We start from the raw sequence: 22,703 nt of genomic DNA, 5'->3' as shown, positions 1-22,703 counted from the left end.
TCTATTTCCAAACTTTTTGGAACCTCTTGCCCCATGATTGGAAGGTCATGTACAACATTATCTCTTTCCACTTGTAAGTTGCTTGCATGATTGATCTAGGATCATTGACTTAAGGGGCTTTCCTCTTCTTAGATTTGGCTAGCAGCAAACCTTTGCAAGTTTGCCACTCAAGGGTTTATGCCCATGATACTATACACTGTAGGCCATGCCATTGATCCTTGAGCCTCTCCACAGAGTCTCAATGAATTAGCTTCTTGCTTGTTGAGAGAGAATTGTTTTTGAAGAGCTCTATGCTGCCTGATTTGTAGGGTCCCTTGATCCCAAAACTCATCCCATCATTTAATTCTCTCCTTCTTAGTTGCCTAGAAAGGCTTGTGTTGAGTGCTACCAGCAATGTAGCATCCTCGAAGCCATCCTTGTTGGTCTAAGTTGACTAAAGCAAGGAGGAATCAACCTTGCTACTCCCTTGAACCTTGTAGTTAAATTCATTAATCACAAGGTGGCACACATTCAATACTGATTTTGCAAGGCGAAAGACCTCATTAGCCCAATGCAAACATTTAAATCCCATTGGCGAGATCTTATTTGTCTCAATCGAGAATCCCATGATTATTGCCCATGGTTACTGATGGGCAAGGTTCTTTAATGAATGTTAGGCTAGCCTTTGTGCCTTACAGCAACTTCCCACGGGGAGTTTGAGAAACAACCTCCCAAACTCCCTAAACTACCCTCATATGATCGGGTTCACCTTCCTGCGTGTTAGAGAGATTGTGCTCGTTTCGTGTTTTTGTGTAGGTTTGAAGGAAAGTTGCGAAACTTTTGCCATTTGGGCAAAGTTTCCTCAAATGCATGTGTTTGGACAAAATTTTGAAACTCTTAGTGGGAAATATCAAAACAATAGTTTTGCCATTGCCAAAGCTTTGGTGGGAAGAGGCCTTTATTAGTGGAGGCCTTCAAGGCTAGGAAGCAACCTCACAACATACACGAACCCGGCCGTCCCCCCTTCTCCTAACCCGGTGAATTTAGAAAGATGAGGGTGGTGAAGCATATGGTCTGGTTCTGTCTGGCCACCTGCCTATGCGTTCTGCTCAGTTTCCTCAGCACAAGCATGGTCTCGACGCCACCCCATGGTACGAGTAAGTCTGATCGATCATCCACCATTCCACAATCTAAGGCTTAGCAGTAATCTCCTTCTTCAACTCGACATGAACTGTGATGGATCACTTATGGAAGGCAATGTAATCGTGCAAGCTAGTATAGCTTATTCGCAGCCATCATCTCGTTAGTCATCTGGAGAGCCAACGAAAGGTTAAAATTTCGAGCTATAGCGTGGTTGATATAGCCACACGGCTCTCTATTCGTTGGATTTTGGTTAATGTGGCTAACCGATCTGTTTCTTTCAAGAGATCACTGCATCTCATGGTTGATGCGCAAATGCGTATGACTGCTGTTTCGATTTGCATGTCCCAATAGATATGATTTTTTGTTCCGTGTGTACCACTGATTCCTGCCTGGCTCCTTTGTTGCCAACATTACCAGTCTCACTTAAGTCCGCTTGATTCATTTAGGACGAAATCGGCTCCAAAGGAGACAGCCAGACAGCTGTAGTGGGCTCTTTTGCACAGAAGGAAACGACAGTCCTTAGTCTTTTGAGCTGTCTGTAAATCAGAAATCACCCATGTATACAAGCCTTTCAAGCCTGTCTTGGGGGAGGGGGGATAGAGGCCATGGAGGGGGAATGTAGCACCACCGAGGACAGCCGTCCTGTAACACGAAAAATAGGCCATGGCCACCCCAGTCCTTTGTTGACCTAAGTTTGACTGATATAAGATCCAGAGTATGACCATTTGAAACTGAACAGATGTGTAGATAGACATCTTGTGGCGATTCACCAATACAGGATACTTCAGATAAGCAAGTTTTAATTTCTGATTTGCCACTGGAGGATCTCATGCATACGTGCAATGATGATCTAGACCTTTCAAAAGTTAGTTTCCATGCAACCACTAGTGGTTCTGGAACAACCATGTGTAAGCAAGAATGATACTTCAACTGGAACATTTGCTTGAACATAGTTGTCTCTTTATCAAATATCTGATCAAGGCACTGCTCCAACTGCCGATCCACACCATACACTTTTTGCATGGAAAATCATGTTGTGAATTTGATCGGCTTGGTGGGCTGTATAATAATGGTTGATGCTTCTTACAGACCAACTAAGCTCACGCTACTTGTAGGAAAATAGCTCAGGTTGCTGTTGAACAGAAGACACTTCTACTATTGCTGATTATGCATTTTCTTGTTGTCAGTCACTTCAATGCCACTTCCAAGTACGAACCCAATGCAGAATCATGCACTGGCAGGACATCCTTCTGTATGGAACCTGGATAAGTATGCTGTTTTCAAGATTGTCAAAACTTGTAGTTTTGAGATCAAACTAGACAACAGCTGAGCCAAGAACTAGCCTGACGTTTGATGAAATGAGGATGAAAGTTGCTAAGGAGTGCAAGGTGCAGTGCTTTCACCCCTTCCCATGTGATTGCAGTATGCAAACACTTTCTTTGCTGAAATAGTGCTCTCTCTTCTGTGTTGCATGTTTTGTTGATTAAGAAAACACAAATTTTTGGAAGTTTTTTGGTGCTTTATTCTTCCTAGCTGTCTAAAGGACAGAACCGATTCTTGGTTTTGCTGATGTGAATCTGAGGCTGTTGGTGAAAGTACAGATTTTTTGGGTTTTTTGTTTTGCTGATTGCAGTATGCAAACACTTTCTTTCCTGAAATAGTGCTCTCTCTTCCGTGTTGCGTGTTTTGTTGATTAAGAAAACACAAATTTTTGGAAGTTTTTTGGTGCTTTATTCTTCCTAGCTGTCTAAAGGACAGAACTGATTCTTGGTTTTGCTGATGTGAATCTGAGGCTGTTGGTGGAAGTACAGATTTTTTGGGTTTTTTGTTTTGCTGATGTGTAGCTCCTGGTGCCTGTCAAAAGATAGAATTTCTGAGATTTGGCTGTTTTTCACGAGCCATGAAAGCCTGATCAATTTTCTTTCTATGCTGAAAATTGTTGCTGCAGTCCTGCTGCTGTTGGGAGTGTTTCTTGCATATGTAAAACCACCACTGTTTCTTCTTCTTCTTCTTCTATCTTTAGCCCTTCTTGTCTGTCTTTATTCTTGGCATAGTCTTGGTTCTGAGAAGCACCTTCTTTTCATTGCCCTCTACATTTACAACAAGGATCCTGACAGCCACCAAAGATGAAACGACTGCATGGGTTGTTCAAGATGAGGCCGAAGACATTGACTGGAACACCATCCCTGGCTTATTTATGATGAAGTGAATTGGGAGAAGGCACTTGTTGAGCTGCACACAGCAGAAAAGTACAGACTCACTACCGTAGCACATTCAACACGGACGATCACTTTGGGCCATGGATACCCAAGCAATGGGTGATCAAGCTGCCTCCAAGGTGCTTTGGAAAGATACTTATGTCTATTTCGATTGTACCAATCCTTGGCTGCAAAGTGTAGAGATAGCGGAATCTTGATATCTGTCACAAACTAGCTTTGGGCACTATCATGGTCATGGATTCCTCGCCTTTTGCCAGACTGTGAAAGGGTCTCCTCACGCGAGAACAAACTAGGAGCAAAGATCACTCTCTATCAAACATCCAATCATGCATGCAAAAGGTAAACTAGCTCCAAGATTTGAATTTACTAAACCTAATTGATGCATGTAGAAAGCAACTCTTAGGATCCACCACACTTGCATACGGATGAGGCTTGCAAGTCCCACCACCACCACCACCACCACCCTCTCACACTCCTTTGGTATTGGAGAGTTGTGAGGGATGATAGCACCACTAGGGCTAGAAAGCTGTAGAGGTTGGCATAGCCTTTGCTATTTGGCACAAGTCGGAGTTGCAATTTGGATGATGACTCCTTGGAGGATGCCTTATTATTATTATTCTCCTTCTTCTGCAATGCCTTTAGTTTCTTGCAGTCCTTGTAGAGATGCCTCTTCTTACCACATTGGTAGCATTGAATTTTCTTCTTTTGCTTGTCACCTCTTTTGTCAAGTGATCACCCCAGAGAGGCCAGGGCATCGGACCAAGGGTGCATGTTGGTTGCCTAAGGGCCTACCAAGTCCTACAAAGGCGGATGGATACAACAATGGATTGTGTTGGTTGTGTTTTGTTTTTTTTTTTTGGTTGAAAAAGTGTTTTGAAAATACATAAGGAATATAGGGGAAGCGGCCGATTAAGTGACAGATAGGAAAGGATAAAGAGAGTTTTAAACCCAAGTCATTCACAAAACTAGCAAGCCAATCCCTCACACTGACTAGGATAAGTGCTTAAGAATGATAAAAGCGTGTGTGTGTGCTAATCATGTGGTGACTATATGTAGAGGCAAAAAAGATGATGGTGGGCTTAGCAAGACAAGCAAAGCAAGCAAGGAAGCAAGCAAGGGTAGGGAAACTGCCTTTTAGGAGAACTTGTTAGAGATCAGATCAGCACAGGGCAGCAGGTGGCCTGGTGCAGTCGGACTGCACAGTCGGACTGCCACGTGGCAGTCCGACCTGCAGCAGCCAGTCGGCTGCATTTAATGCAGCCGCCTGGCTATTTCTGGCGCCCTATTTCCCCCGCTTCTCGGCTATTTATACCTGGCACTTTCAGCAGTCTGGTACACACTTCTCTGCTCGCAGATTACAGACCGGTGACACGCAGATTCTGTCTTTGTTCGCAGATTTCAGACAGCACACAATGCAGACTGCAGCGGACTTCGAGGTGGACAGCAGGTTGCATCGTCGAGGTGGAGACACGCAGTCCAGCGCACTGCGCCCGTGTATATATCTGCATATCTTTGTATTCAGCATTCTTTATACAGCAGATCTTCATCGTCCACTCTCTTTCTCTCTCTTCTCTCTCTGCGTTCTCTCTCTCAGTCCTACGCTTCCGCACCGCTGCACTCTGACATGGTATCAGAGCAGTGTTTGAGGGCTGACTGAGCGCAGAATCAACCTGAAGAGGAGTTTCCATCGCGACAAAATTTGCGTTTTTTGCGTTTAAGGGCAGACAGGAGGGCTGCGCCTTGGAACAAGGCTGAAACGAGTGTGGGCGTACAGGAAAGGAGTACAGGTGGTGGATTTGCTGCTGTTTGACGCGGAGGAAGTTTGAGTTTTCAACCTACAAGTGCAGGTTTTGCTTTTTCATCGCCTCTGGCGGGTGAAGAAGCTTCAGGACGCGGAAGCGCCTTAGCAGGCTGAGTTTTCCCAGTCAGAGGGGGCTGCTTTTGCGTTTGTGAAGGCATTGCAGGTGAAGATGTCTACAGAGATGGACTTGGAGTTCCAGGCGATTATGGACCGGAAGGTGCCTGTCTTACTGGCTCTTCCTACAGATCAGAAGCTCAACGGCGACAACTACCGCATTTGGCGCGTCATGATGTTGGCCATTCTTGAGTCCTATGATTTGGCGGAGTTGGTACAGGAGGAGATTGACCGGCCCTCGGTAAGAGATGAGTCCAAACTCTCTTCCGATGCTCGTGCGGAGTTGGCCAAGGCCCAGTCTCATTGGGACAAACTGAATGCCAGGATTCGATCCTTTCTCTTTCTATCATGCACTACAGCCGTGATCGCTCACATCGAGCACTTGACGGTGGCTCGGGAGATATGGCTGGAGCTTGATCAGATGTACAATCGGATGACCCTAATGAAGAGGGTTTCTTTGGAGGTACAGATGCGGACCTTGTCCGTAAATAAGTCTTCTTCGCTACGGGAACACATTAACAAGCTAAGGCAGCTTAGATGCAGGTTCAGAATGCGGGGAAGCCGATTTCCTCCGAAGACATGGCGATCACACTATTGTCCCAGTTACTGCCATGATTCGGTACATTTTACTTTGCCCTTATTGCTTCGGGGCGAGAGTCTACTATTCGGTGGGAAGAGTTGGTTCCTATGGTCTTGGACCAAGAGGAACAGCTAAAGGGACAGAATGCTTCCAAGTCGGAGGCGTTGACAGGTCAAGCCTCTTAGAAGAAGGGGAAGGACCAAAAGAAGAAGAAGGGGGATAACAAGTCCAAGAAGGACAAGGAGAAGGACAAGGACAAAGATTCCACATGCCATATTTATGGAAAGACTGGCCATTGGAAGAAGGATTGCCCTGACAAAGACACGAAGGACACCAAGAAGAAGGACACCAAGGATTTTGGAGCGGTGGCTGCACCCTCATCAGCTGCATTTCTTCATCTAGCTGTCATTGAGGACGCTTCACCGAATGCTTCTGATGCTGCGATGACGGCTCCCCAGGCTCGAGAGTGGATTGTTGATAGTGGTGCCTCACGGCACATGACTCCTTCATCAGATGGTGTTGCCCAGTTGCGACCCTCGCGTGGGCAGATTCTCATTGGAGACAGCTCTTCAGTTTCTGTTGCAGGTCGGGGTAAGATGCAGCTTATTCCGGATGGACGAGGTGGTACCCATACCTCAGAGGTTTTGCATGTACCAGGATTAGGGTACCATCTCCTTTCAGTTCATAAGATTTGCTCCCTTGGCCTTTTGGTGGAGTTTGACAGTACTACCGTGCGGGTCCTTGATCGTGGATCGAGGAAGGTTCTCTCATCCGGATACGAGGAGAATGGCATTTACAAACTGAAGTCTTCCACTGCCCTCTCTACTCTTCTTCTTACCTCATAGTCACAGTCAGAGTTATGGCATGCTCGGTTTGGTCACCTGAACTATGACTATCTTCGGAAGGCGTCATGTGGACAGCTTGTTCGAGGGTTGCCGGATATAGTGGTGAGCCAGTAGCCATGTGTCTCCTGCATTCGGGGGAAGCAGCATAGGGATGCCATTCCCCCCACAGCTTCGCGGCGGTCTACTTCACCGATGGAGCTAGTATCTACGGATCTATGTGGCCCTATGAGGAATGAGTCCTTGCGAGGGAGCTCGTACTTCATGCTGATCATGGATGACTATAGCAGGATGACATGGGCCTACTTTTTGACACTAAAGTCAGAAGCTTTCTTGCACTTCAAGGATTTGGCTTCTCTTTGAGGAGAACCGATCCAGCCGGAAGTTGAAGACCTTGCGATCCGACAAGGGAGGTGAATTTGTTTCTAATGAGTTTGCTCGGTTTTGTGCAGATAGAGGAATTCACTAGGAGTTTGCCAATACCAATACTCCTCAAGAAACTGGTATTCTTGAACGGAAGAACCGCAGTGTGATCGAGATGGCGCGCACCATGATGGAGCACCGACAGACCCCTCAGGTTCTGTGGGCCGAGGCTGTGGCTACTGCTGTCCACATCCGCTACTTCGGCCGTGGAAGGGATGACTCCATTTGAGGCTTATTTTGGGACGAAGCCAGATGTTTCTTACTTTCGAGTCTTTGGGTGTGATGCCTATGTTCACATTCCCAAGGCTCACCGTGATAAATTTGAAGCGGCTTCCCGAAAACAGGTATTTGTTGGCTACAGCTCCCAGTCCCAAGGCTACCGACTGTATGATCCCGTTAAGCGGGATGTGTACACTAGCCGTGATGTACGGTTTGTGGAGGTTCCGGCTACTTCAACGGGTGAGGAGCATCCCGTTCTTGAAGATCCAGGGGAGAGTTGGGCTCCTTCTACAGTTCCACTGGAGCCCGAGCCTTTTGATTATGATTTTGTTTCTGACACAGAGTCTACTGTTCCACCGGACACCTCTGAGGAGTTACCACCGGTGGATATTCCAGAGTCTTCTGCTGATGGAGAATGTCGAGGGGAGGTTCGGCCTCCTCCTCGCTGGGCCCGTGACACACTCCGTGATTCAGGGATCGAGGGGGTTCCTGAGGAGCGGGGACCGCAGGATGGTCCGCGGCGGTCACAGAGGCACCAGGCACATTCTACGGAGCTTGTTTGCTCCAACTATTGTTTGATGACCCGTGTTATGCAGGATCGAGAGCCCACCTCCGTGAAGGAGGCTTTACAGTCCGCCCCATGGAAGAAAGCTATGGAAGCTGAGTTGGAGGCTATTGAGAGGAATGGCACTTGGTCACTCGTGCCATGCCTCCCGAAGAAAAAGGTGATTGGAGTCAAGTGGGTCTTCAAGACCAAATACCTCAGTGATGGTACTTTGGATAAGCACAAGGCTCGCCTTGTTGCTAAAGGTTTTGCACAGCGCCCAGGGATTGACTGTCATGACACTTTTGGCCCCACAGCTCGTATGGCGACCATTAGAGCTGTTCTTGCTTTGGCTGGCCATAGGAGATGGCCTGTTTATCAGTTGGATGTGAAGTCGGCCTTCCTAAATGGTGATTTGAAGGAGGAGATCTATGTTGAGCAGCCTCCTGGCTTTGGATCTTTAGATGGGAAAGTCTACAGGTTGAAGAAGGCCTTGTATGGCCTCAAGCAGGCCCCGCGTGCATGGAACGAGAAGATTGATTCGTTCCTTCAGTCTCAGTTGGGATATCGGCGGTCCAAGGTCGATCCGCAGCTGTATGTTCACACTTCCGAGGATGGTTGTGTGCTGTTTGTATTATATGTTGATGATTTGATTGTCACAGGTGATGCTGCACAGCAGCAGGTGGCCTGGTGCAGTCGGACTGCACAGTCGGACTGCCACGTGGCAGTCCGACCTGCAGCAGCTAGTCGGCTGCATTTAATGCTGCCGCCTGGCTATTTCTGGCGCCCTATTTCCCCCGTTTCTCGGCTATTTATACCTGGCACTTTCAGCAGTCTGGTACACACTTCTCTGCTTGCAGATTACAGACCGGTGACGCGCAGACTTTGTCTCTGTTCCAGATTTCAGACAGCAGACAGTGCAGACTGCAGCGGACTTCGAGGTGGACAGCAGGTTGCATCGTCGAGGTGGAGACATGCAGTCCAGCGCACTGCGCCCGTGTATATATCTGCATATCTTTGTATTCAGCATTCTTTATACAGCAGATCTTCATCGTCCACTATCTCTTTCTCTCTCTTCTCTCTCTGCGTTCTCTCTCTCTCAGTCCTACGCTTCCGCACCGCTGCACTCTGACAGAACTGCCATGTATTATGCCGCGAATATGGTGGATCCTAGAGTCGACCACTCCAAAGGACCGAAGAGGGATAAATGCGCACAGATGCATGTTTACATGAACAGAATGCCAATGCATGGGGTAATGCAAAGGGAGATGCAAGATGACATGCTCATGCAATATGCTATGCAATGGTGCCACTTGGACAGTGTCCTCGCAAGGGAATTGTTCACTTGTCCAAGTGCCCTTTTACAATCATGTTATCATGACAGTGCGGATGAAGTTACATATGTTCATAATACAATATAAAAGAATAAATGAATGCAATGTCTAAAAAATGTAAGCATAATCATTGTCACTATCAACAGTAAAAGCCGCTCCCTCTCAAACTGGAAGGGAAAGCAAGAAGGAAGCACCCTTTTTCTGTCAAGCTGAAGAAGTAGGGAAGGGTGTACCCAAGCCGATCCTGGGTAGCAGGTATTGAAGAACCGGCCGGTTGACCGCTTTGGTCAAAATGTCTTCAAAACTATCTGATGAAGGCACAAACTGTAGGCGAATAGTGCCTAGCTCAACCTGCTCTCTGGAAAAGTGAAAGTGGACTCCCACATGCGGTGTCCGTGGTGTGATGATTGGATTGGCCGCAAGGGCAATGGCGCTTTGGTTGTCACAGGAGACAACTGTAGGAGAGTCACATGGTAAATGAAGTGCCGCCAGTAGACTCCTCAGATAGATGGCCTCGGTGGTGCCATCAAAGAGAGCCCAGTACTCAGCCTCGGCCGTGGAAGTCGCGACCATCTCCTGCTTACGGCGGCTGGACCAAGAAATGGGAGCCGTGTCCAAGGTAAAGAGGTAGCCGCCATGGGAATGTTGGGTGTCAGGATCTCTTGCCCAATCAGAATCATTGTATCCCTGCAAACATAAACCAGAACCATATGTTAGGCCATAAGAAAAAGTACACCGCAAATAACGCAACACACGAAGACATGCAATCCAATGTGACATCCTAGGTGCTGTGAAATATTGACTGAGTATACTAACTGAGTAAGCTAAATCTAGCCTAGTGTGAATTAACCAAAGGAGTTTTCCTACAACAAAGCGATAGGTATGGTCATCGAAGGGCTGTCCTAGGGTATCCTTTGACAAGTGGACAATAGGATCAAGAGGCATGGCTACTGGCCGTGTCTGATCTGTAGTGTACTCGTCCACGAGCTGAAGTGTGTACTTTTGTTGTGACACAAAAATACAGCCCCCAGAATGAACTACCTCCATCCCCAAAAAATAGGACAATAAACCAAGGTCTGTCATTTCAAATGTAGCTTGAAGCTTAGTCTTGATTTCTGCTATGGCAGCAGAATCTGAACGTGTGAGGAGTAAGTCATCAACGTATAGCAGGATATAGCTAACCCCCTCTGCAGTAGATCAAACATATAAGTTTGGGTCATAAGGGGTAGAATGGTATCCATGAGACTGTAAGAACTCATCCATTCTATGGAACCAAGACCGTGGCGCTTGTTTCAGCCCATAAAGAGCTTTATGCAAGCGGAATATCTTATTCCTCGGGTTGCCAGAAGGAAAGTCTGGTGGCTACTCCACATAGACCTCCTCCTCGAGAAAACCATTTAGGAAGGCACTCTTGACTCTGATGTATCGGCCAACCGTGGTGAGCGGCTAGCGTGAGTAGCAACTGAAAGGAAGTCAACTGTGCAGTAGGGGCAAAGATTTCTTCATAATCAATGCCATGCTTTTGTCGAAACCCTTGCACTACAAGGCAAGCCTTGTACTTGTCTAAAGTTCCATCAGCTTTTAGCTTAGTCCTAAAAATCCACTTTGTCCCGATGACTTTCTTGTGGCTCGGACGATCTTCCAATGTCCAAGTCGCATTTTGGTCAATACTCTCGAGCTCCTTCTCCATGGCCACTCGCCATTGAGGGTGCTGAAGAGCCTCCTGCCATGTATCCGGCTCAGAATGTGCTATGTAATCAGCTGTAAACAACGATACTCAACACAGTTCATAAGAGCTGTCACTGGTCAGGATTAAAAAGGTATGTATTAAAGTACGTAACGCAGTGGGTATGCCAAGACACTCAACGTAGTTCATAAGAGCTATCACTGGTCAATTATAAAAGGGATGTATTAAAGTACGTAACTCAGTGCTTGACTTGTCAAAGAGTCAAGGCGGAAAGGATCAAGGTGCGTGGAGAGTTACAACCCTTGGACATTTCACAAACGAAATGGGAGTCAATAAGTATGGACTTTGTTGTTGATTACCTACTGCTGCTGGTGGATATGATTCCATCATGGTAGTGGTTAATAGATTGACAAAAGTTGTAAATTTGATCCCAGTCAAAACAACCTATAAGTTATCTGACATTGCTAGAGTCTTTATCAAAGAAGTATTTATGTTATATGGATTGCCAAAGAGCATAATCAGTGATCGAGACTCCAGGTTCACCTCTAAGTTTTGGACTTACCTATTCCAAGCAATTAGAATACAGCTATGCTTCAGTATCGCTTATCATCCTTAAACTGATGGCCAAACTGAGAGGGTGAACCAGACCATTGAAGATATTCTAAGGTCTTATTGTGGCAAAGAACCGAAAGTGTGGATTGAACATTTACCTTTGGTGGAGTGTGCTTATAATACTGCCTTTCAACAAACAATCAAGATGTCGCCATTTCAAGCCTTGTATGGGCAAGAATGTCGTTCTCAGATCCCACTCTGAAGGTAGAGGTTTATAAGGCTATGCTTGAAGAGATGGACCAACAAATCCAATTGATTCGACATGACATCCAAGCTGCTCAAGATCGGCAAAAGTCCTATGCAGATCTTGAAAGATCCATAAGAACATTCAAGGAAGGTGACATGGTGTTTCTAAGGGTAAGGCTCGACAAGAGCTCATTATTCTTGGGGAAATACAAAAAGCTTAGTCCAAGGTGCTGTGGACTATATGAAGTAATCAAAGTAATGGGAAGGCAAGCCTACAAGCTTAAATTGCCATCCCATCTCAAGATTCACAATGTATTTTATGTAAGCCTACTAAAACCTTATGTATCAAACCCCGATCATGTGCTTAATGACGAACAAATAGTTATACCTGCCCAAGGAATTCTGAAAATGCAACTCGAGAAGATTCTAGATATAAGGGAGAAACCTCTAAGAAGCCGAATCCTAAGAGAACACCTAGTACAATTGGCGGATTATTCTGAAGAGGATGCCACTTGGGTCGACGAGGTGACCCTAATAAAAGAATACCTTCAGTTTTTCTCGAGATGAGGACATCTCAATTTCTCTAAGGAGGGAAGAATGTAATGTTCCCATTACTTAGTTTATTTTAATGTGCGTATACATTCCAAAGAAAATTGATTTATGTTGCATATTTTTAAAAACTAACTCTAATTATGAAACTGACTCTTATTATGAAGATAATTGTTATTATTAACGAGGTATTATATGCCAGTTTATGGAAGAAAGACTTGGGAGATCCTCCCAAGACTAGCTTATTAAGACTATGCTTGTAGTATAGAACAATAAAAAGAACTAGCCTAGTGGATAGTCACTTGGGAATTAAGTGTACTTGGGTGATGACACTGCCGGGATGGGTGACCTCCCGAGAAGATTTTCCTACAAGCTAGTGGGAGCTTCTTACGCACAACCAATGGTGCCAACGAAGCCTTTGTAGCCCGTTGCCAAGTGTGTTAAGGCCAGATGCCAAGGTCTATGCCTTGGTCGTCGCCTTAGTCGTGAGCCTTGGAGTGACGCTGCCCGATGACGAGATGTGCGGTGCTCGCCCATATATTCGTTAAATTGGTATCCTCGGGCTATGAAAATGGTGCCCCTCCTAGACGTCATCAATGACGTCGTTAAAACGCTAAAAGAAAGCGTTCTCTCTTTATCGATGACGTCATAAAAAATACTAAAAAGCAAACGTTTTTTTACCCTCCCCTCCTGGTTACTATATAAACAGGGGTAGAGCATCACGTTAGGAATACACACAGAGACAACAACGACCCGTGCAGAAGTCTCTCTGCTGGTTGACACGATGGAAGCTCTGCTGCAACCTTTCTCTCTCTCTCTCTCTCTCTCTCAAGCTGATCTCTAAAGAATACAAACTGATCATAGCTTATAGACGAAAGAAGATTGAGGAGCTCGATCGAAGGATTGCCCTTCAAGAAAAGATTCTAAATGAAGGTATGCATGAATTTCTCTCTTCAGATGTTGTGCGTAAATCTGATGATGTTGCAGGGCCATCGAGACCTCCATCAAGGACGGCTCCCCTCTTGGAGAACAAGACTCGAAGTATGTTCCTTTCTTTCATCCTCTTTCGTCCACTCTGGTGCAAGGTACTTTAGATTTATCTTTTGTTCCTTTTTCTTTTACCTCTTCGGCTTTGCAATATTTTGGTAGAGATCATGTGAAAGAAAGAGTCCAGTCTGTTGACTACGGAAAAGGTCCTCTTGAGGACCAATTCTTGTATGTTAATACACGTCGTAGGGATTATAAGAAAAAGCTAAGTACCTCTTCTTCTAACCTTCCTTCTTTTCTGTCTACGTCACAAAATCAAAATAAATTTGGTGTTTCTTTTTCTTCATTGCATGGTGTATTATCATCTTCACATTTTCGTTTTCAATCATTAAATGATAAAATGAACAAAATGCATCTGCACCTCATACACCACATTTTCAAAACCCACCTATCCCACCACATTCTTCCGTTGCTTCTCCACTTCCATTCACACCATTTACATTTCCATTTCAAACACCTCATGTCGCACCGCACATCACACTGGGGGGTTATGGAAACATAGGCATATCCTTTGGGACCTCATCCTTTCCTCAGCCGGGTGGTGTTCCACCTACTTCATACATATTTTCGAGATCATTGTAGCCTAGGTATCCCCCTAGTCTTTCACGAGTGTGGATCAGTCGATTCCACAGTTTGCCTCCATGGGTTTACCTAGTGGACTTTTTGGTCATACTGCTGTGCCCCAGTCTCACTTTGGACAGGGCTTCCGTGTCCCAGTGCCTCCACCTACATCGGCATCCTATGGAAATATTCATATTCCAGTGCCTCCACCTCAATCGGCACTCATTGGACACTCACAGTCTACTTCTGCCTATCCACCTCTACCCCCTCCTTCTACCTATCAAACATATCTACCTCCACCACCTTATCCCCCACATCTGTCTTACCCCACCTACCCGACACTTCATGGTTCTAGCTCATCTTCTACCAAGCATGCATTTAATGACAAGACTCGTTTTAACGGGTCAAACTTTACCACTTGGTCGAACTTGATGAGACATGTCCTTGACTCGTAGAACCTATGGGATCTTGTGTAAGGGTTGGAACCCTAACCCGATCCCACACTTGTCCCATACGAGGTTGTCCGCTCATGGAAGGCTAGGAATGTCTTTGCTATTGTTGAGCTGATGCATGGCTTATTGCTTGAGTTTCATTCTTAGCTTCAGCATTTTGACTTAGCGTCTGAGGAGCGATGGGCACACTTGACTGACCGCTATGCGGCTTGAGATAGGACCCGTCGTATCAATCTTGACCATGAGCTCCAGCTTTTCAAAATCATTGACCGGGATGACTTGAAAGTCAAGTTGACTAAGTATCAACGTCTTCTCGTTGAATTCTCCACTACGGGGACTCCCAAGTCCTCTGACGATCAGGTCACATTGTTCTTAAATAAACTTCCCAGGAAATATTTCAATTTTGTGGAAGATATAGTTTCAAAGCTTACCATGTTTACATTCTATGAATTTGAGTGTCAGCTGTTGTGTTATGTATGGTTTTTCGATCAGTTTCATATGAATTCCTCTTTAGAGGGGGCTCTTGTTGCTTATTCTTAGAAAGGGCAATAAGGCAAGGGAAAGCAATGCAGAGGCGAAGCAGTAGAGAGAGAGAGAGAGAGAGAGAGAGAGAGAGAGAGAGAGAGAGAGAGAGAGAGAGAGAGCTGTGAGCTAAGAGCAGACACGGTGATCGAGGAGTTCAATGACAGAGCTGAAGAGTGTTTGACAGTGATAGAGTGAGAGTGAGTTGTCAGATAGGTGTGTACCAGTGTGGTATACACAAAGAATAAAGGAATGTATTTATACTTAGGGTACGGTACACTTACATCTGTTAGGGTGGGTTCACATGTGTGAAGTAATATATACATGGGAGAGTGCGTAAAGGGCCTTTGCACCCAACAACCTCCCACTTAAAGGTCCTAAGCGAACCTTTAACCAACTCCCACATGTCTAATGCAATGCTCATGTGGAGCCTTTGCAAGACTTTTAGTGAGAATATCTGCAGGGTTATCCTGTGATTTGATCTTAGTTAGGGTGACTAGACCATCATCCAGAACCTGTCTGATAAAATGATATCGAACATCAATATGTTTGGTATGTGCACGAAACATGGCATTCTTAGCCAGGTATACAACGCTTTGGCTATCACATCTAAGTACAGGTGTTTTGGTGGGCAACCCAAAATCCTTGACCAAACGACCAAGCCAAATTGCTTCTTTTGAAGCCTCAGTGGCTGAAATATAATCAGCTTCAGTGGTAGAGAGTGCTACTATTTTTTGCAATCTAGAGCACCAAGAAACCGCCCCACCCATCAAGATAAAGATATACCCAGCAGTAGATTTGCGAGTATCTAAGTCACTTGCCATTTCTGCATCACAATACCCCTATAGATCCAACGTACCCTTGCCATAGCAAATACATTTTCTTTGTGCGCCCTTAAGGTACCGTAAGATACATTTCACTGCTTCCTAATTTGTTTTGCTAGGATTTGACATGAACCTGCTTACAACTCCCACTGCATAAGCAATGTCAGGTCTAGTAGCAACCATAGCATACATGAGTGAACCACAAGCTGAAGCATAAAGAACACCCTTCATGGAATTGGCTGCCTTAGCATCTTTTGGGCAATTTGCTTTACTAAGCTTAAGATAGGGTGGAAAAGGTACACCAAGAGGCTTAGCATCAGACATAGAGAAACGATCAAGTACTTTGCTGATGTACTTTTCTTGTGAGAGAAATAAGAGTTGTTGCTCTCTATCTCGTGTGACATGCATGTCCAAAATATGATCAGCTGTACCCAAATTCTTCATAGAAAAGGCTGAATTCAGTTGCCTTTTCAATGTATTAATGTGGCTTTTATGCTTACCAGCAATAAGCATATCATCCACATAAAGCACAAGTATAATAAGGCTTCCATCATCAGCCTTCTTAATATATAAGCAATGATCTGCACTACTCCTTTTAAAACCATGTGAGAGCATGAAGGCATCAAACTTTTTATACCATTGTCTAGGAGCCTGTTTCAAACCATACAAGCTTCTCTTAAGCTTACATACCAAATGCTCCTTTCCATGTATAACAAAGTCTTCGGGCTGTTTCATGTACAACTCTTCTTCCGGATCACCATGCAGAAATGCAGTTCTTGTTAGCCTGCTCTTTATCATTCTCAGTCTGTCATCTCCTGGTTGTGAGCTCCTGTCAGAGTCTGACAGGAGACAGAGGAGCTCTGTCAGTTCATTTTGTGGCTGTCCTTGTCAGTCTGCAGCCTCTGGGTGTCATACAGCCCAAACTGGGCTGTTATTCTGCAGTCGGCCCATTTTCTGGGCAGGTCTGCCAGATCTGGCCAAAGTCGGCCAGATCTGGCTGGTCGGCCAAATCTGGCCAGGTCGGCCAGTTTTCTGGCCTGGGGGCTATATATAGCAGCCCCCCCAGTCATTCCAGTATTGTGCTCTGCAGGTTCAGCACTGCCTCCGCCATCTCCGTCTCCGGCATTGGTGCTGCCATTGCTTCCAGTCTGTTCTGGTCCCCTCACTGACGCTCCGGGCTGCGTGCAGGGACTGCTCTGTCCATTTCAGTGTATTCAGCATTCATCTTAGTCAATGCAGACTTTCTTCCTTCATTCTCTGCTTTCTCTCTCCTCTCCTCTGTGTTCGTGTTCTTCTTCTGTTGCGCACTCTCACAGTTCTAACATCCATCTGATCTAGTTCAAGATCCATAGATTCTACAATGGCAAATAACACTCAAAGAGTGGTCATTTTGACAACATGAGAAAACACCTCATGAAAATCAATGCCCTGCTTTTGTGTATAGCCCTTAGCCACAAGTTTGGCTTTGTATTTGGCTTTGCTATCCACACATTTGATTTTATAGACCCATTTGTTAGGAATGGCTTTTCTATCCTTGGGCACTGTAACCAAATCCCAAGTATCATTCTGATACAACGACTTCATTTCTTCCTGCGTAGCTAGCTCCCACTTTTTTTTTAACTCACATGATAAGGCCTCTTTATACGTAAGAGGCTCACCTTCATCTATGAGCAAAATGCAGTCCAAAGAAGGATCAAATATTTCTATAGGTCTTTTGACACGTGTAGACCTTCTTACCCAATGATTGTGTTATCAGGTAATGGATCCACATCCAAGGGAATGTCAATGACCTCATTGTTTGGCTGCTGAACTGCATGTTCAGGTTGCTGTGATACAATTTCAGGCTGCTGTAATTCATTTTCAGCATGCTGATTTTGGTGCTTAAGCTGATGTTCAGCCTCTCCTTGCTGCCCATTTTCATTTGGCTCTATAATGATACGCTGATTGTCATATTCAGCATCAAAAGGAGCTGAATTTTGAGTGGCTGATGGCTACTTAAGTAACTAATCATGCTGAAATTTAACTTTCTTTTTGTCTGAGTCATTAGATGTAACATTTTTCAGCAGCTTTGACTAATTGAATATCACATTCCAGTTGCGTAGCACCTTTTTTATGCTTGGAACCCAAACTTGATAGCCCATTTCACCTTCATCTCCATGACCCATGAAGATGCCTCTATGAGATTTCATGTCAAGTTTGGTTCTGCTATCAACAGGTACATGGACATAGCATTTGCAACCAAAGACTCTTAAGTGGTCATATGAAGCAGGTTTGCGAGACCAAACCTCTTTAGAGATGCCACTTTCAAGTGCAAGATGTGGAGATCGGTTGCAAATATGCACCGCGGTTTTAAGTGCCTCTCCCCAAAACGATTGCGAGAGATTAGCTGTGGACAGCATGCACCGAATCTTCTCACATAACGTGCGATTCATTCGCTCAGCCACACCATTAGATGATGGATTGTAAGGAGCTGTAAGCTCTCATTTAATCCCATTGTTATCACAAAAATTATTGAATTCTTTAGACACATACTCTCCCCCATTATCTATTCTTATGCATTTTAACTTTAAGCCTTTTTGAGTATTAACCAATGCATAAAACCTTTTAAAAGTATCCAATGCCTCACTTTTTTGCTTAAGCAAGTAGACCCATAGCTTCCTAGAATGGTCATCAATAAAATACACAAAATAATGGAAACCACTACGAGTTTTTATTGGCATGGTGCAAACATCAGAATGGACTAAATCCAAGTTAAATGCATTCCTAGAGGCTCCATGAGAGTAGGGACTCTTTACATGTTTACCAAAAACACAATCATCACAAAAATCAAGCTTTGAGCTTTTCATATCAATTCTTCCAAGTGAAGAGAGTGCATGCAAACCCTTTTGGCTCATATGTTCAAGATGCTTGTGCCATAACTCCATGTGTGACTGTACTTCAGCAACTGCAACAAACTTTCCAGGAAGTGCCTTCCAGTAGAGATAATACAGGGTCCCCTTTTTAACACCTCTAGTGACTAGCATAGATCCTTTCTGTATTTTCCACATACCACCACCAAAAGTAGTTAAGTAACCTTTGCTGTCTAGCTACCCAACAGAAAGCAAGCTCTTCTTGATGCCAGGAACATACCTAACATTATGAAGAATCAATTCCTGACCATTTTCTAGAGCAAGGTGTATGGTACCCATTTCTTCAACATCACATGCATGATTGTTGCCAAGGTAGACTTTTCCAAGATTACCTTCTGCATAAGTAGAAAAACACTCTGGAGACAGAGTTACATGAAAAGAAGCACCGTTGTCAACAATCCACGATTGTGACAAACCATCATGAGTTGACAACAAAGCATCTATCACATCTGTTTTAGTGATATATATGTCCTCCACTGTGATAGCAAGCGGATCTGAAAATGCAACCAGCGAATTAGGGTCTTTATCATCTTCTATTTTCCTCAATAACAACACTAGATACCACATTTGCTTTTTCTATCTCTTTAGGGGTAGAGCTGTTATCCTTGCCATTCTTTTTACCTTTTGCATTAGCCTGCTTCTTATATTCTTGTTCCTTTTTAAAGTATCTGCAATCGGGCTTTTTATGCTCTTTGCAACCACATTGATAACAAGTTACATCTTGCTGTTTTTCCTTGCTTTTGTTGTAATTTTTATTTTTATTTGCAACATTATATCTTTTTTTAGGTCTTCCTCTTACATTGTAGGTTGATCCACTGATTTTCCCACTTGCCTTGCGTATAATCTCTTCATTCAGAATTAAACTACGCACACCATTAAATGTCAAGTTGGGGTTATTACTCAATGACACAACCAATGCTTCCCATGAATCGGGCAAGGTCATGAGCAAGAAGATAGCCCTCGATTTAGGATCAAAAGCTGGCAAACCTGTATCTTGTAAATGATTCAAAATACCAATGAAAGCATTTAAATGCTTTGAGGCAGGTTTGGACTCATTAAGCTTCAAGTTGATTAACTTCTGCATGAGATGTACCTGATTGACCGGAGTTGTATTCTCATAAGTGGCCTTAAGCTTTTTCCAAATTACATAGGTAGTATCAAGCCTCTTTATATCAACCAAGATATCATCTGTGATGGCCATTTTAATGTAAGTAATGGCCTTTTTATTCATTTTGGCCCAATTCTCATCTGACAAAGCAATAGGCTTATGTTTTTCTAAAGGATCATCACAATCCTTTAGAAAGAGTATACCTTGTATACGGTCTTTCCAAAGATCAAAACCATTTCCGTCAAATTTACGAATCTCAAAGAGATTCTTTGTATCAAATGTAGATGCACTGCTAGGCATCTTCAACAATACACAACTGCAATAAAGGGCTGAATGCTTTCAGCCAATAGCAAGGTTTTTGAATTGTAATAGCAAGTACACACTCTTGTACTTCCAAAGTGTCCAAGAGGCAGATGTTTAGCTGCAAATTTTAGTCTCAAGTACTGATTACAGCATATGTACGAATCAAATCTGATACATTTGCATTAAGGATAGCTCCCACTTCAGTAATACATCACCAAAATTTCCAAATGCAATGACCCAAATGTTGTATTTACCACTGTTTCACTGCATAATGAGTATTCAACGATACATGTACCAAGAGAAGCTGCCCTTTTTCAACATTTGAAGTATCTAAAACTCAAAAGACTCCTACTCAACAGTGAATCTGCTGCAAATTTCACTGTCCAGTCTCAAAATGACTCAAAAGTATATCACCAATGTGAAAAGCCCCAAAATTTCTTCAGTGAATCTACTCCAATTGCATAAATGCATCTTCCCAAGTATCAAGTGCGGACTAATGTTATAGAAATTTTATGATTTCTGCAAAAGCCCCGAATTTCGGGGTCCAACAGTGCACAATTTCCAAGAAATTGGCTCATCCAAGCAAAAATTTCACTTGCATTTGAGAATCCCAAAATTTTTTGAGGCCTGTACACTCAATGTGTGCAATTTATGGTCTAGAGGTCAGTGCAATATGTGTCAGGCACCAAATTTGGTAAAAGCCCCAAATTTTAAGACATAGATTTTCACAGATTTACACTCTGTGCTTGAATCTGTGAACATCCAGTAGAGAGGGGAAAGGAAATTTAAAAAAAAATTCTTTTTTTTTTGAACGTTGACCTAACCGTTCCATCTGCCGCCTGGCCTTGTTGGCTCGTCACGTGTTGCCCATCTAAACGTCGCATTCAGGTCTCGTCCGTTTGGCCGCATGCAGATCTTGTCACACTGGTCCGGGTCGTGTGAAGATCACGAGTGCCTTTTGCCTCGATGGCAACGTGTCGTGCTCTGGTCAGTTGGTCCAATTTTGATGACTGTCTTTGCTTACGTGTTGTCAGCCTTTGCCTGTTACTTGTTCGTCGTCTACTCTCCAACAGCCTGATTGACTTATTGTGTAGTCTTCGACAGACTTGTCGTGTTGCCTGCTCCTCAATAGTCTGCCAGATTGTTACGCATGTTGGTCCCAATGACGACGACTATACTGTCTATAGTGACTGCTAGCTTGCACCGTCGTGCTCTGATACCAGTTTGCAGAGGCAAAGCGGAAGCACAGAGAGAGAGAGAGAGAGAGAGAGAGAGAGAGAGAGAGAGAGAGAGAGAGAGAGAGAGAGAGAGAGAGAGAGAGAGAGAGAGAGAGAGAGAGAGAGAGAGAGAGAGAGAGAGAGAGAGAACTGTGAGCTAAGAGCAGACACGGTGATCGAGGAGTTCAATGACAGAGCTGAAGAGTGTTTGACATTGATAGAGTGAGAGTGAGTCATCGGATAGGTGTGTACTAGTGTGGTACACAAAAAATAAAAGAAAATATTTAGACTTAGGGTACGGTACACTTACACCTGTTAGGGTGGGTTCACATGTGTGAAGTAATATATACACGGGAGAGCATGTAAAGGGCCTTTACACCCAACAAACAAAACCAAACCTCCACTCAAAATCAAAATTAAAATCAAAAGCAAAAGCAAAATCAATCCGGGGAATCACAAGGAACATCCTGATCTTTGAAACTTGGGTGGCAGAATGTACCTAAAACGAATAGGTATTGTCAACATTGTCAAAAGGCTGGCCATTTTGACGACAAGTGTCGATTAAAGGCAAGAGGCACAACACTAAAATCTAAGTCACAGACCCTTGCCCCTCAGTTGGGCAACCCCCAGCAAGGGAGGCAGGGTGATGGCAAGGGGCAGTTTAAAGGTCAGACTCATACTGCCACCGCTTAGCCATCTCAGTCGACAACGTTCTCAACTTGAGAGGGCTTGTCTGACAGGTCTGCAGAGGCCCACATCGTCTCCATAGAGATATCCGATATGAGTCTCGTCCACATCTATGAGTTGCCTCCTCCTGATGAGGTTACTGCAGAGGTCCACTTGTCACAGTTGAGCACTTCAGCTCCTGTTTGGATTGTGGACAGTGGAGCTACACATTATATGACTTCTATAGCGGACATTTTCCGTTCGTGAGCCTCTGCAGTCGGACGGGCCCGCGTAGGAAACAACTCCTCGGTCAAGATTTAGGCTCAAGGTTGCTTCAGTTTTGCAAGTGACAAGGGTCTGGATGCGGTTTCGCTAGACAATGTATATCCTGTCCCTCAGCTTGGGGTGAACTTGTTATTTGTTCTGCAGCTTTGTCGGTTGGGGCGAGTAGTCTGGATTCTAGATTCAAGTGCTTCCTTTCATGTCACCCCTCATTATGAGTGGTTTTCTGACTATACAGGGGGTTGACATGGTGTTGTCCATCTTGGGGACAACTATGCATGTGACATTGTAGGTATTGGCAATGTGCAATTGCAGCTTTAGTATGGTTCTATCTTCACACTTCAGCATGTACGGCATGTACCTCATCTCAAGAAGAGCTTGATTAGCATAGGGCAGCTAGATGATGATGGATTTCATACCACCTTTGGTGATGGGAAATGGAACATCTGTAAGGGATCTAAAGTGATTGCCAGAGGTTGTAAAAGGAATACCTTGTATTCTCTCCATGTATCTAGTGTGCGTGCCCATGTTGTTGCCGTGATCGAGCAACTAAATACTTCTTTGTGGCATCGCCGGTTGG

At 44.4% G+C, this 22,703-nt stretch overlaps 1 protein-coding gene across 2 annotated transcripts in view; it reads left to right on the top strand.

Annotated features, from left to right (window-relative positions):
- The first annotated feature begins 935 nt into the window (after nt 1-935).
- The window catches only part of LOC148024943 (uncharacterized), a 56,833-nt gene continuing 35,065 nt past the window's right edge, over nt 936-22,703 (top strand). The window contains exon 1 of one of the 2 annotated variants that reach the window (XM_087694627.1): nt 936-1,130. In XM_087694627.1, the coding sequence (XP_087550753.1) occupies nt 1,031-1,130 (100 nt within the window). In that variant the 5' untranslated portion in view covers nt 936-1,030. Of the gene's footprint in view, nt 1,137-22,703 lie in introns of both variants that reach the window. The other variant, XM_087694626.1, reaches the window with a different exon arrangement.

Source organism: Lygodium microphyllum, chromosome 15 (assembly GCF_053477565.2).
Source record: "Lygodium microphyllum isolate KBCC chromosome 15, Lygodium_microphyllum_v1.1.10, whole genome shotgun sequence".
Classification (NCBI taxonomy): Eukaryota; Viridiplantae; Streptophyta; class Polypodiopsida; order Schizaeales; family Lygodiaceae; genus Lygodium; species Lygodium microphyllum.
Note: the sequence above shows the minus strand (reverse complement) of the source record. Positions and strands in the feature narration are given on the sequence as shown.